Source organism: Grampus griseus (assembly GCF_964374135.1).
Source record: "Grampus griseus genome assembly, chromosome: 14".
In the NCBI taxonomy this organism is placed as follows: domain Eukaryota; kingdom Metazoa; phylum Chordata; class Mammalia; order Artiodactyla; family Delphinidae; genus Grampus; species Grampus griseus.
In genome coordinates, this window is record NC_139008.1 from 39,195,386 (window position 1) to 39,209,930 (window position 14,545).

Below are 14,545 nucleotides of genomic sequence, written 5' to 3' on the forward strand. Positions count from 1 at the left end.
TTGGGCTTTCTGTCCTGTTCCATTGATCTGTATTTCTTTTTGTGCTGGTGCCATACTGTTTTGATGACTGTAGCTTTGTAGGATAGTCTGAAGTCAGGGAGCCTGATTCCTCCAGCTCTGTTTTTCTTTCTCAAGATTGCTTTGGCTATTTGGGGTCTTTAGTGTCTCCATACAAATTTTAAGATTTCTTTGTTCTAGTTCTGTAAAAAATGCCATTGATAATTTGATAGTAGATTGCCTTGGGTAGTATATTCATTTTGACAGTATTGATTCTTCCAGTCCAAGAACATGATATATCTTTCCATCTGTTTGCGTAGTCTTCGATTTCTTTCATCAGTGTCTTATAGTTTCCAGAGTACAGGTCTTGTCTCCTTAGGTAGGGTTTATTCCTAGGTATTTTATTCTTTTTGATGCGATGGTAAGTGGATTGTTTCTTTAATTCTCTTTCTGATCTTTTGTTGTTAGTGTATAGAAATGCAACAGATTTCTGTGTATTAATTTTGTATCCTGCCACTTTACCGAATTCATCGATGAGCTCTAGTAGTTTTCTGGTGGCATCTTTAGGATTTTCTATGTATAGTATCATGTTGCCTGCAAACAATAACAATTTTACTTCTTCTCTTCCAGTTGGGATTCGTTTTATTTCTTTTTCTTCTCTGGTTGCTGTGGCTAGGACTTCCAAAACTATGTCGAATAAAAGTGGTGAGAGTGGACATCCTGCTTGTCTTGTTCCTGATCTTAGAGGAAACGCTTTCAGCTTTTCACTGTTGAGTATGATGTTAGCTGTGGGTTTGTCATAAATGGCCTTTATTATGTTGAGGTGAGTTCCTTTTTTGCCCACTTTCTGGAGAGTTCTTATCATAAATGGGTGTTGAATTTTATCAAAAGCTTTTTCTACATCTAGTGAGATGATCATATGGTTTTTATTCTTCAGTTTGTTGATGTGGTGTATTATACTGATTGATTTGTGGATACTGAAAAATCCTTGCATCCCTGGGATAAACGCCACTTGATCGTGTATGATCCTTTCAGTGTATTGTTGGATTTGGATTGCGAATATTTTGTTGAGGATTTTTGCATCTATGTTCATCAGATATTGGCCTGTAATTTTTGCATCTATGTTCATCAGATATTGGCCTGTAATTTTCTTTTTTTGTGGTATCTTTGTCTGGTTTTCATATTAGGATGATGGTGGCCTCATAGAATGAGTTGGGGATTACTTACACCGACAAAGGATTAGTCTTCTAATTTACAAACAGCTCATGTGGTTCAGTATCATAAAAACAAACAACCCAGGCTTCCCTGGTGGCGCAGTGGTTGAGAGTCCACCTGCCGATGCAGGGGACACGGGTTCGTGCCCGGGTCCGGGAAGATCCCACATGCCACGGAGCGGCTGGGCCTGTGAGCCATGGCCACTGAGCCTGTGCGTCCGGAGCCTGTGCTCCACGACGGGAGAGGCCACAACAGTGAGAGGCTCGCGTACCGCAAAAAAAAAAAAAAAAAAAAATCAAAAAATTGACAGAAGACCTAAATAGACATTTCTCTTGGCCATACAGATGGCCAAGAGGCACATGAAAAGGAGTTCAAAATCGCTAATTATTGTAGAAATGCAAATGAAAACTACAATGAGATATCACTTCACACCAGTCAGAATGGCCATCACCAAAAAATCTACAAACAGTAAATCCTGGAGAGGGTGTGGAGAGAAGGGAACTTTACACTGTTGGTGGGAATGTAAGATGGTGCAGCCGCTATGGAGGTTCCTTGAAAAACTAAAAGTAGAGCTACCATATGATCCAGCAGTCCCACTCCTGGGCATGTATCTGGAGAAACACTTGGTTCGAAAGTATACATGTACCCCAGTGTTCATAGCAGCACAATTCACAATAGCCAAGACATGGAAGCATCCTAAATGTCCATCAAAAGATGAGTGGTTAAAGAAGATGTGGTACCTGTATACAATGGAATATTACTCAGCCATTAAAAAGAATGAAATAATGCCATTAGCAACAACATGGATGGACCTGGAGATTATCGTACTAAGTGAAGTAAATCAGACAGAGAAAGACAAATGTCATATGATATCGCTTATGTGCGGAATCTTAAAATGATACAAATAAACTTACAAAACAGAAGCAGACTCACAGACTTAGAGAACATGGTTACCAGTGGTAAGGTTGGTGGTGGGGGGATAGATTGGGAGTTTGGGATTGACATGTACACACTGCTGTATTTAAAATAGATAACCGGGACTTCCGTGGTGCTCCAGTGGTTAAGACTTTGTCTTCCAATGCAGGGGGTGCGGATTCGATGCCTGGTCAGGGACCTAAGATCCCACATGCCTCGTGGCCAAAAAACCAAAACATAAAACAGATGCAATATTGTAACAAATTCAATAAAGACTAAAAAAAATGGTCCACATTAAAAAAAAAAAAAAAGAATCCACCTGCCATTGCAGGGGACACGGCATCGATCCCTGGTCCGGGAAGATCCCACATGCCGTGGAGCAACTAAGCCCGTGTGCCACAACTACTGAGCCTGCGCTCCAGGGCCCGAGTGCCACAAATACTGAAGCCTGCACACCTAGAGCCCGTGCTCCACAACAGGAGAAACCACCACAATGAGAAGCCCGTGCACTGCAGCGAAGAGTAGCCCCTGCTTGCCACAACTAGAGAAAGCCCGTGCACAGCAGCAAAAACCCAATACAGCCAAAAATAAATAAATAAATATAGATAACCAAGAAGGGCCTACCAAAATATGTATATATATATATGTAGTTGTGAGGCAAATTTGGTTATATTAATGAGTTCTGTAGATGAACAAGGTGAACATGAGGTTGATTTGGTCATTGGAACATCCTGATGATGGGTGAATTTTGAGATTGTCTTTCCCTCTTATTCCAGAATAACTTTTTGTGATAATGACAAATTATATACTGATTTTTTTTTTTTTTCTGTGTCAGGTCTTAGTTGTGGCACACAGGATCTTCATTGAGGCATGCGGGATCTTTCGTTGTAGCGCACAGGCTTCTCTCTAGTGCTGTGAGGGTTTTCTCTTCTCTAATTGAGGCGCGCACGAGCTCGGTAGTTGCAGTGTGTGGACTTAGTTGCCCCATGGCATGTGGGATCTTAGTTCCCCGCCCAGGGATCAAACCTGCGTCCCCTGCATTGGAAGGTGGATTCTTTACCACTGAACCACCAGGGAAGTCCCTATATACTGATACTTGATGTAGATTTATTCCTAGGTAAAGAAATAAATTTAATATATATTTTTTGTAAATTTATTATTTTTTTTAATTTTATTTTTGGCTGTGTTGGGTCTTTGTTGCTGCGCGTGGGCTTTCTCTAGGTGTGGTGAGTGGGGGCTACTCTCTGTTGCAGTGTGCGGACTTTTCATTGCAGTGGCTTCTCTTTTTTGTGGGGCATGAACTCTAGGCACATGGCCTTCAGCAGCGGCACATGGGTTCAACAGTTATGGCTCGCGGCCTCTAGAGCACAGGCTCAGTAGTTGTGGTGCATGTGCATCTGCAGCATGTGCGATCTTCCCAGACCAGGGCTTGAACCCGTGTCCCCTGCATTGGCAGTCGGATTCTTAACCACTGTGCCACCAGGGAAGTCCAAAAGAAATTTAATATTTTAAAAAAATAAATAAAGGATACAGCCAGCGGTGTGCTGGAACCTGCTTGTATTGGCTCAGGTTAAGTTGTAGGAATTTTGAGAGCTTGTTGTTAAACACAACCACTATTAAAAATTAAGTTATAGTAATTTACAACTAAATAGGTCATGTGAAAAACAGGTAATAAATACTGAAAGCCAGTTACTTCCTAATTATGTTACTACAGTTTACTGTCATCTATGTTTACATCTCTTATATCTGGACAGTGGAAATATGACACAATGGCAGCTACTATACATCTCTTCCTATTTTTTTTTTTTTTTTAAAGGTGAAACCGAATCACTCTTTTTTTTTTTTGCCAAGCCATGCAGCATGTGGGATCTTAGTTCCTTGACCAGGGATTGAACCGGCACCCCGCTGCAGTGGAAGCACAGAGTCTTAACCACTGGTCTGCCAGGGAAGTCCCTATATATCTCTTCCTAATTTCCCATTCAGTGATAACCTGTTTGATAGCCTGGATCAACCATGATGGCAGTAGTTACATCACGGAAATTGGCATATGCTACAAATCAGTTCCCATTCCATTCTTCCTGAGTGCCAGTTATTTAAATATTTACCAGCCCACAACTGTATACAACTGAATTACCCTCCCAAAAGGTTATACTAAAACTTCCACCAGGAGTGTATTTGATCTTGCCTTTTTAAATATTTCCATGACAGGTGTCTTGTTAATGAGCATTTTAATTTGCATGTCTTTATGTATCTTTGCAAATGTCTCTTGGTCATTGGTATACTATGAGTTGCCTGTTTGTCCTTTGGCTTATTTTTCTATTGGGTTGACTGGTGTTTTAAAAAAAAAAAAAAGTAGAGGGGGTGGGAAAGAAGAATTTGGATCTTGTAAAGAAAAAAATAATAACCCTTTGTTATTTGTGGCAAATATTTTTCTCCCAGTTCCTCTTTTAACTCTGTTTATGGTGTCTTTTCCTCCCATACCAAGTTTTTGCTCTTTATATCATCCAGTGTGTTCATTTTTTCCAGTGACACTTTGAGGATACCATTTCTTAAGAAAATCTCTCCAAGGAACTTCCCTGGTGGTCCAGTGGTTAAGACTCTGTTCTTCCCCTGCAGGAAGCATGAGTTCGATCCCTGGTTGAGGAACTAATATCCCACATGCTGCACTGCACGGCCAAAAGAAAAAAAAAAAAATCTCTGCAAATGTGCCTAGAAGGACCTGGAAGACTTACATTACATGCTACCGTGTCACATGTCTCTGTGGGGCTGTTCTGCCTGTGGGTGTTTGCACCTGTGTGTGTGTGTGGTATGTCTATTCCCTTTTTATTTTTTTTTAAATTAAGTTTTTGCTGTGTTGGGTCTTCCTTGCTGCACATGGGCTTTCTCTAGTTGCAGTGAGCAGGGGCTACTCTTCGTTGCAGCGCGTGGGCTTCTCATTGTGGCGGCTTCTCGTTGCGGAGCATGGGCTCTAGGTGTGCGGGCTTCAGTAGTTGTGGCACGTGGACTCAGTAGTTGTGGTTCGTGGGCTCTAGCGCGCAGGCTCAGTAGTTGTGGCGCACGGGCTTAGTTGCTCCGAGGCATGTGGGATCTTCCCAGACCAGGGCTCGAACAACCCGTGTCCCCTGCATTGGCAGGTGGATTCTTAATCACTTTGCTGCCAGGGAAGCCCTCTATTCCCTTCTTATCCACTGTTTCACTTTCCATGCTTTCAGTTATCCACAGTCCACCCAAGTCCAAAAATGTTAAATGGAAAATTCCAGAAATAAACAATTCATAAGTTTTAAAATGTGCATTCTAGTATTGTGATGAAATCTCCGGGTGTCACACTGCATCTCGCCTGGGATGTGAACCATCCCTTTGTCTGGTGTGTACCACCCATTTGTCACTGAATAGCCCTCTCTGTTATCAGATGGACTGTCCCAGCATCTCAGTGCTTGTGTTCAAAGTGACCCTTATTTTACTTAATAATGGCCTCAAAGCACAAGAGGAGTGATGTGCCAAAGAGAAGACCTCAAGTGCTTCCTTTAAATGAAAAGCTAGGGCTTCCCTGGTGGCGCAGTGGTTAAGAATCTGCCTGCCAATGCTGGGGACACGGGTTCTAGCCCTGGGCGGGGAAGATCCCACATGCTGCAGAGCAGCTAAGCCTGTGCACGCTACAGCTACTGAGCCTGTGCGCCACAACTACTGAAGCCCGCATGCTTAGAGCCTGTGCTCCACAACAAGAGAAGCCACCGCAATGAGAAGCCTGTGTAACGCAATGAAGAGTAGCCCCCGCTCTCTGCAACTAGAGAAAGCCCGCACACAGCAACAAAGAGCCAACACAGCCAAAAATTAATTAACTTTTTTATAAAAGCTAAAAGTTCCAGACAATAAGGAAAGAAAAAAATCGTATGCTGAGGTTGCGAAGATCTATGGTAAGAACGAATCTTCTATCTGTGAAATTGTGAAGAAGGAAAAAAATTCATGCTGTTTTGCTGTCGCACTTCAAACTGCAAAAGTTAGAGCCGCAGTGCGTGGTAACTGCTCTGGTATTGAGATGGAAAAGGTATCAAATTTGCACGGCAAGATATTTTGAAAGAGAGAGACCACATTCACATAACTTTTATTACAGTACATTGTTATCGTTGTCTTATTAGTTATTGCTGTTACTCTCTTACTGTACCTAATTATAAATTAAATTTACTATAGGTGTGTACATATGGGACAAAACATAGCATGCTTCGGGTTCAGTACTGAGGTTTCAGGCATCCACTGGGGGTCTTGGAATATATCCCTCAGGATAAGAGGGGACTTCTGTCTGTGCATGTCACACATGTACTCTTGGATGGGACTCCCATGCCCTCCATTGTTCACACAGTTTCCCCATGTGTCAAGTGGGGAGTGAAGGAATAATGGATGTGCTGAGCCCACTGGGATACACAGGCAGGTGCAGCATGTGGAGTAGTTCTCCGAATTTTTTAAAGGAAGACGCTCTGAGGTCTGCTTCCTGAGAAGTGTGGCATGTGGGCAGGGCTCTCTGCCGGCTCCCTGGTCCGCCCTGTCCGCTGCAGGAGCCACCTCCTTCCACCAGGTCCAGAGTCTGGCAAAGGTGCCTTTGACCCCAAGCCTACCGGCGCAGTTCCGGTCCGCGCCGGCAGGGGCGCCGGTCCCTAATTTTCTCCCAGGCTGTGCCGCGCGCTTCTAGGTGGATCTGAGGTGTCCGAAGTGGGCAGTCCGGAGGAGGGTCCGGCCTCGCCAGCTTGCGACCATGACCGCCACCTGCCACCCCTTCCCGAGTGGCCGAAGCCCCGGGTCTGCACCGCTAAGTGGTCGCGCCCTAAGAGCATGGCTAGTCGGGGTTTACCACTTGGGATTTGGGACCCGCTGTCCAGACTTGCCTCAGGCTGCCGGGGTTCGGGGGGCGTCCTGCTGGGATCTGACAATTGGTAGTGTGAGACTCGGGCTTCCTCAGACCCCTACTTCATTTAGGAGGGGCGCCCCCGCCCCGTCAGGCCCAGGGCGCGCTCCCCTAGAGAGAACACTTGCGCACCCGAGGCTTTGTCCGCGGACTTTACTCAAACACGAGCCCCACGCGACCACCCTTTCAATTTAGTGACAGTTGGGGGCCAGCACCGAGATCACGTGGCTCAGAAACTTGTTGAGCGAGGCCTGCAGGGAGGGGCTGAAGTCTCCGGGGTAGTGCCGGGCGAGGGTCACCAGCAGGCAGTGGACCAGCAGCTGCGGAGAGGGAGTCGTTTCCACGCGGATGCACCCCCCCTTCCCTGACGGGAGCCCCCTCCCCCGGCGACAGGGGTCAGACCCCGCCGGCGAGCTCACCTGGAACTTGACGGGGTCCACGCGCAGCTTATGCGCGTGCAGCTCACGCAGAGCCGACAGGGCGCTGGGCAGGTCGTCCAGGTGGTCCACGGCGAGGGTCAGCGCGTCGGCCACTTTCTGGCCGTGCGCTCTGACCTGGGCGGAGCCGGGGCTCAGGTCCAGGTGGAGGAAGTAGGTCTTGGTGGAAGGGAAGGCCAGGAAGGTCCTGCGGGAGGAACGGCGAGTCAGGCTGGGGAGGAAGGAGGACGCTTTCCCGAGCGGGCTGAAGGCAGGGGAGCCCGGGGCCTGTGCGCACCTCTCCAGGGCCTCGGTCGTGTAGACGCCGACGTTACTACCCAGCTTCAGCCACAGCGCGCGCACCGCAGCCCGGTCCGCCGCTTCCAGCACCATCGTGGAGCCCGCCCGGCCGCGCGCTCGGAGCCTTGATGAAGCCCGGGTTGCGCCTGCGCGTATCGGCCCGCGGTCCCCTTGGCCTCCTGGGTTCGCCGTGCCTCTGGTCGCAGAATCTGGCCCCAGGGGCCCGGAGCGCTCCACGGAGCGTCTGCTCCGACCTGGGGCCTTCCTAATCGCCCTGGACCCTGAGGCCCGTATTTTTGAAGGTTTACTCTATGGAAACTAATATTTAGTATGTATCAATATTAGGTTGCCCTGAATTTTAGCGTGGATTTTGGCATTGAACGTCAGCTTATTCTACCTCCCTCCCGAGTCTATTATGACACCTTTCTGAGTCTATTTTCTCATTTATGATATATAAGGAAGGTAACAATTTCTTCTTTCCAAGGTTGTGCCTGGTTCATAACAGACGCCCCTTTCTGACAATGAGCATTTATAGTGGGTGCCTAGGATATATCCCAAAATAATAGCTAATACCTATGCAGCACTCATGCTGTGCCAGGCATCACTATACATCCTTTTGTTTTTTTTAATTGCGTTGAAATTCATGTAACATAAAATTTACTGTCTTAGCTATTTTAAGGTGTACAATTCAGTGTCTTTAATTACATTCAGAGTGTGTGCAGCCATTACCACTGTCCAGTTCCAGAACGTTTTCATCGTCCCAAATAGAAACTCTGTCCCCATTAGCCGTCAGTCCATAACCCCTGCCCTCCAGCCCCTGGCCATTACCAGTCTTTCTGTCTCTGTGCATTTGCGTATTCTGGACATTTCATGTGAATAGAATCATGCAATATATGGTCTTTTGTGTCTGGTTTCTTTCACTTAGCACGTTTCCGAGGTTTATCCATGTTGTAGCATGTATTGACACTTCGTTGCTTTTTATGGACGGATAACATTCCATTTTATGGATAGATAGATCACATTTTGTTTGTCCACTCATCTGTTGATGAACATCTGGGTTGTTTCCACTTTTAGCCCAGGCCCTCATTTTTCCTAATAATAAAATAAGGAAGACTGCCTCTTACAGAGCTCATACTGTGCCACCAGCTGTGCTAAAAGCATGACACACTGAGTCAGGGAACCTGCCATCGCATTTTCTGAGGATGACACTTGGGCCCAGGGAAGAAAGGACACTGCTCTCAGTCGGGGGCTCAGGGCTGGACGACTACCAGGACTGGGCACTAGGGGCATTCTCCATGGGAAGGAAGCACATCGGAGTGCAGGCGCCCACACCCCCACCCCACCCCCCGGGCTCTCTTCTCCACTGCTGCACTGGGGTGAGTCAGTGGGCCTCAGGGTGATGCAGTGGATCCTGAGCTGGGCCCCCCAAATCAGTCCTTTAGACCCTGTGAGTGTCCTGGGGGTGTACCAGGTGAAAGAGGCATATCCAGGAAATTGCCTGGCTCTGCAATGGCACTGCTCACCCCAATTTCCTCTAGACTGTGCATGTACTTGGGAGGCACTTGATGGAGAGGGGGTACTCAGTGAGCCTCTGAAGAAGTGTGATCTCTGTGTTCTCCCCACCACCCAACTCTGGGAAGAGCCCTGGGAGAGCTCCAAGGTCCTAGGCTGGAGGTCCACCAACTCTCAGCACAAGTGTGTGTGCCATAAAATGTAAAGACAGGAAACAAACCCATTATTTGAGCAAACCCGCGATGAATATGCAAGTCTCTGGAATTCGGTAAAGGGCGGATGTACTCAGCAAGTCACTCCAGGGTGAGGGTGAGGGCTGCCCAGAGAATCCCAGGCAGTGGCAGTGGGGACCGGCTCCGCCCCTCTTCTGTACTGTTTTCCCCTTCCCTCTCTTTACCTGCCTCGGAGAGTTGCTTGGTCCAAGGCAAAGAGAGCCACCCCGACTCCTGGCACGGTTCGTGGACACAAAGAACCGAGGCTACAGAGGCTGCAGCCCACTCAGACTTTATTCAAAGATCGGGAAGTGAGGGTGCCCAGAGCGCCAGAGGGCCCCAGGCCAGGGTAGGAATCGCGGAGGCTCCAGCTTAACGGTATTTGGAGGTCAGCACGGTGCTCACACTGGCCAAGAACTTGTCCAGGGAGGCATGGACCGAGGGCGTGAAATCGGCGGGGAGGTGGAGAGCCAGGGTCACCAGCAGGCAGTGGCTCAGGAGCTGTGGAGAGAGGGGGTGTCAGGGGCCGCGGGGTTGGGGGAGTGCCGCCGTGCTCCACCTCTGGAACCCCACCGCACTCTCTGCCTTGCTAGCTCAGATCTCTTCCGACCCGGCCCGCGAGCTCACCTTGAAGTTGACCGGGTCCACACGCAGCTTGTGGGCGTGCAGGTCGCTCAGCTCAGACAAGGCATCGGGCAGGTTGTCTATGTGGCCCACGGCTTTGGTGAGCGCGTCGGCCACCTTCTTGCCGTGCCCCTTGATCTGGGCGGAGCCGTGTCCCAGGTCGAAGTGGGAGAAGTAGGTCTTGGTGCTGGGGAAGTTTATGAACATCCTGAGTGGAGAAGAGACGGGAGAGCCGGGCTTAGGCCGGTCGGCCCAGGACCAGGATGCGACGGGGCGACCGGCCCCAGTCCCAGCCGGGCAGGTGGGCTGCTCACCTCTCCAGGGCCTCTGCGCCATATTCTGCACTGTGGTTGCCAATCTTAGACCAGGTGCCCTTGACGTTGGTCTTGTCGGCGGGAGACAGCACCATGGTGGGTTCTCTCTGAGTCTGGGTCAGGACCAGAAGCGTGCAGGGCTGGCAGTGCGCGAGCCTTTATGCCTGGGGCGCGAGGGGCACGCCCGATCGCGGGCGCGCTCATTGGCTGGCGCGGGGCCGGGATGCGCCTATGGACCTGGACAGCAGGAGGCGCGCGGCGCAATGTCTGCGCCTGGCTGGGCGGTGCGTGCTTCGCTCCCAGTTTGGGGAGGGACCTGGAGACTCTGGCCAGGGTATTCGCCCTCCCACCGGCTGCTTCCCGCCCACTGCGTCCACCTTCCCCGGAAGTGCTATCCTGGTCCCAGCTGGCGGGGGCCGGTTTGTGGAGCGGGGTGGATGTCCGCTCTTCCACCCTTTAGAACCCCTGAGGGATGGAAGAAATGAGTAGGTCAGCCCGTCCCACCCACCCTGGACCTAGGCTTGGCACACGCTAGGCATTTTAAATTTGGGCAGAATCAGTGAATGAATGGGCGATTCGGTGCGTCTAGTTCAGGCCAGAGACGGATGCACACAAGACGTGTGCGCATCGCTGACATGTCCTCAACAAATCTCTACTGGAATCCCTCCGGCTGGGGGGCTCCGGGTTCAAGTTTCTTCTTCCAGGGTGGTAGTTGCTGCACCCCAGCCTTTTTTTTGGGGGGGGTGAGCCGCGGGGCACGCAGGATCTTAGTCCCTCAACCAGGGATCGAATCCGTGCACCCTGCACTGGAAGTGCGGCGTCTTAACCACTGAACCGCCAGGGAAGTCCCCACCCCGGCCCTTTTAAGGCAAGATTTGAGGAACATTTCTCAGCTGATGTCTTACATTCACAATATGGGAAGACCTCCCACAAAGATATAAGGAAAAGACAAATGACTTATGAGAACGATTGACAGAGAATTTTAACAGGAAATTAATGGAAATATCAAAATGACCAACAAATATATGAAGTGAGACAGAGCTGAATGAATTGGCCAGAAGACAGGTAGAGGAGACACAGTTCAGTGAGAAGAGCAGGTTGAAGAAAAATATGCCTAAGGTAGAATAGTATTTTTGACCAAAAAATAAAAAAAGTACAGTTGTAGATGTAGCTGTGTCCCCTCAGCACAGGATAGGAGCCAGTGGGGTCAGTCCCAAACTGTGAGCCTTGGCTCTTTCTGCGGGGGTTAGGTGGACAGGACAGAGGGATTCTCTCTCTCCTTTGAATCACACAAAAAGGGTGTGCGTGTGTGCGTGAAAAAAACCATGGGTAGATTTTAATTTAATTCTTCAGTGTTTTTCTATATTTAAATGAAAGCGAATTGGGCTGTGGGGCAGAGGAAGAGTGTGTGGTGGAGAGGGGGAAACCACTCCCCAGCTGTTCGAAGAGGTCCTTGTCCAGAAAGAAAGTGGTGAGCAGGGGCCCCACCACTCTCCCCAAACTTTTATCCAGCGCTGGGTGTTGCCCTGAAGATGGGGGCTTGGCTGGAGGTGCTAAGGGCTACAGGGTGGGTGGGGTGTGCAAGGTTCCAGCGTGGAGTCCAGGGCACTGGCGCGCGGGACGGGGGCCTTTGTGAAGGTTGCTCACAGCACCAAGGCAGAACTGCCGGGAGACCCCACAAAAAGCCTATTTGTGTGGTTTGTTGTTTGGATCTAACTGTATCTTTTTTTTTTTTTTTTTGCGGTACGCGGGCCTCTCACCGCTGTGGCCTCTCCCGTCGCGGAGCACAGGCTCCGGACGCGCAGGCTCAGCGGCCACGGCTCACGGGCCCAGCCGCTCCACGGCATGTGGGATCCTCCCGCACCGGGGCACGAACCCGCGTCCCCTGCATCGGCAGGCGGATTCCCAACCACTGCGCCACCAGGGAAGCCCCTAACTGTATCTTTAAGGGGGATCAGAGAAACTGCAAAACAGGGTGCCATTTTAGGACTACCCACCTCGGGCAGAGCCCTTGCAAGTCAGAGCTTGGTTCAGCAGATTCTGGGAGGCCTCAGCCTTAGCTCCCATCCCTCCTCAGCCCTCCCATTCCTCGTTGCTGGGAACCACCCCGACCCCGGCACGGTTTGTGGACACAGAGAACCGAGGCTACAGAGGCTGCAGCCCACTCAGACTTTATTCAAAGATCGGGAAGTGAGGGTGCCCAGAGCGCCAGAGGGCCCCAGGCCAGGGTAGGAATCGCGGAGGCTCCAGCTTAACGGTATTTGGAGGTCAGCACGGTGCTCACACTGGCCAAGAACTTGTCCAGGGAGGCATGGACCGAGGGCGTGAAATCGGCGGGGAGGTGGAGAGCCAGGGTCACCAGCAGGCAGTGGCTCAGGAGCTGTGGAGAGAGGGGGTGTCAGGGGCCGCGGGGTTGGGGGAGTGCCGCCGTGCTCCACCTCTGGAACCCCACCGCACTCTCTGCCTTGCTAGCTCAGATCTCTCCCGGCCCGGCCCGCGAGGTCACCTTGAAGTTGACCGGGTCCACACGCAGCTTGTGGGCGTGCAGGTCGCTCAGCTCAGACAAGGCATCGGGCAGGTTGTCTATGTGGCCCACGGCTTTGGTGAGCGCGTCGGCCACCTTCTTGCCGTGCCCCTTGATCTGGGCGGAGCCGTGTCCCAGGTCGAAGTGGGAGAAGTAGGTCTTGGTGCTGGGGAAGTTTATGAACATCCTGAGTGGAGAAGAGACGGGAGAGCCGGGCTTAGGCCGGTCGGCCCAGGACCAGGATGCGACGGGGGCGACCGGCCCCAGTCCCAGCCGGGCAGGTGGGCTGCTCACCTCTCCAGGGCCTCTGCGCCATATTCTGCACTGTGGTTGCCAATCTTAGACCAGGTGCCCTTGACGTTGGTCTTGTCGGCGGGAGACAGCACCATGGTGGGTTCTCTCTGAGTCTGGGTCAGGACCAGAAGCGTGCAGGGCTGGGAGTGCGCGAGCCTTTATGCCTGGGGTGCGAGGGGCACGCCCGATCGTGCTGTCCTCATTGGCTGGCACAGGGCCAGGAGGTGCCAGCCTGGAAAGCTCGGTCTCGAGAGGGTGCGGGAGTGCTGGAGTCCGAAGTGGGCCCCACCCAGTCCTGGGGCCCACTCTTTTCCCGCTCCTGTGGGTCTGGGAGCTCACACACGTTTCCGAGCCACGCAAACCCACTGGCACCCGAGTTTGTCCCCAGCTGGTGTAGCCTCGAGGTGTCTATTTGCCAGTCTTGGAGAGGAGCACAGTCTTTTCCGAAGTGAAACAAGCTGCTTTCGCACTAAACTTTTCCCCAGGATGAAGAGCTGTAAACTGCCCATGTAAATAATGTGGGTGCAGGATGTAACAGGGGGGAAGTACTTTAAGCATCGTACCCACGATGGTGGGCAGGCCCTGGCACAGATCGGGTTAGCAGGTGTTGTCATGGACAGTGGGGGCATTCCACTCAGCCAGGGTCAGGGCTTGGCATCCAGCAGCCCCTCCCCACCCCCTGCTTTGGACTTGGTCCCCCACTTCCCAGCCCTGCACAGATGTGAGATTATCAGCCGGGGAACCATTCTCATTCAGAGTTTGGAGAGCTCCCAGGGTCAGGCTCCTGCATTTGCAAAGGCTCTAAATGGAGCACTAAGATCCCTGCACCAGTGCTGCAGAGGGAAGAGAGGTTGACAGGGCACGTGTGTGTGTGTGTGTCTGTGTAAGGTGGGCGCCATGGCCTAGGGACCCCAGAGACTGAGCGGGGCGGCTGGAGCTGGGGTGGGTTTTGGGTGGCCGTGGGCCTGCCAGGCACCCACCCTGCATTAGGATCTTCTAAATTATTTAAAAGACCCAGCGCGGTTGGGGATTTTCCGTCGGATGCATCAGGCTCAGCTCGCTTAGGGACAAGCCTAGTATCGCACCTCATGTTGACGTGACATGGGTTGTGGCCGTAGAGGTCTTCCTTCCTACCCCCACTCCCTGCCCCAGGAGATTCAGAGGAAGGGACTAACTTGGACCAGGGCAAGGCAACTACAGAGTGAGTGCTGGAAGTAGGGGAGAAGATGGGAAAGAACAGAGATGAGGGTCTGTGGAGCCCTAGGCCACGAAGTCTGTTTGGCCTCAGGCCAGGAACTTGCCCCCTAGGCCTCGGTGCCCCGCCT

General features: G+C 51.0%; 3 protein-coding genes across 3 annotated transcripts; all 3 read right to left on the bottom strand.

The window, feature by feature from the left end:
- Positions 1 to 7,209: 7,209 nt before the first annotated feature.
- Positions 7,210 to 7,833, bottom strand: LOC309832832 (hemoglobin subunit theta-1-like; the record flags this gene model as incomplete). The annotated part of the gene is made up of 1 exon (XM_082670826.1): positions 7,210 to 7,833. One exon carries the CDS (start codon positions 7,831 to 7,833, stop codon positions 7,216 to 7,218), a length of 618 nt encoding a protein of 205 aa, XP_082526952.1. The 3' UTR covers positions 7,210 to 7,215.
- Positions 7,834 to 9,740: 1,907 nt separating this feature from the next.
- LOC309832924 (hemoglobin subunit alpha) lies at positions 9,741 to 10,553 on the bottom strand. Its single transcript, XM_082670977.1, has 3 exons — positions 10,403 to 10,553; positions 10,092 to 10,296; positions 9,741 to 9,965 (listed from the first exon to the last, which is right to left on the bottom strand). The coding sequence occupies exons 1-3, from the start codon at positions 10,495 to 10,497 to the stop codon at positions 9,837 to 9,839; spliced, it is 429 nt and encodes a 142-aa protein (XP_082527103.1). The 5' UTR covers positions 10,498 to 10,553; the 3' UTR covers positions 9,741 to 9,836.
- A 2,004-nt stretch (positions 10,554 to 12,557) lies between these two features.
- LOC309833073 (hemoglobin subunit alpha) lies at positions 12,558 to 13,346 on the bottom strand. Its single transcript, XM_082671207.1, has 3 exons — positions 13,221 to 13,346; positions 12,909 to 13,113; positions 12,558 to 12,782 (listed from the first exon to the last, which is right to left on the bottom strand). Exons 1-3 carry the CDS (start codon positions 13,313 to 13,315, stop codon positions 12,654 to 12,656), a joined length of 429 nt encoding a protein of 142 aa, XP_082527333.1. The 5' UTR covers positions 13,316 to 13,346; the 3' UTR covers positions 12,558 to 12,653.
- Positions 13,347 to 14,545: the final 1,199 nt, after the last annotated feature.

Coding starts and splice junctions, on each gene's coding strand:
- LOC309832924 (XM_082670977.1), bottom strand. CDS start 10,497: ATGGTGCTGTCTCCCGCCGACAAGACCAACGTCAAGGGCACCTGGTCT. Junction 10,297..10,402: donor GGCGCAGAGGCCCTGGAGAG/GTGAGCAGCCCA, acceptor TTCTCCACTCAG/GATGTTCATAAACTTCCCCA. Junction 9,966..10,091: donor TGGACCCGGTCAACTTCAAG/GTGAGCTCGCGG, acceptor CTCTCTCCACAG/CTCCTGAGCCACTGCCTGCT.
- LOC309833073 (XM_082671207.1), bottom strand. CDS start 13,315: ATGGTGCTGTCTCCCGCCGACAAGACCAACGTCAAGGGCACCTGGTCT. Junction 13,114..13,220: donor GGCGCAGAGGCCCTGGAGAG/GTGAGCAGCCCA, acceptor TTCTCCACTCAG/GATGTTCATAAACTTCCCCA. Junction 12,783..12,908: donor TGGACCCGGTCAACTTCAAG/GTGACCTCGCGG, acceptor CTCTCTCCACAG/CTCCTGAGCCACTGCCTGCT.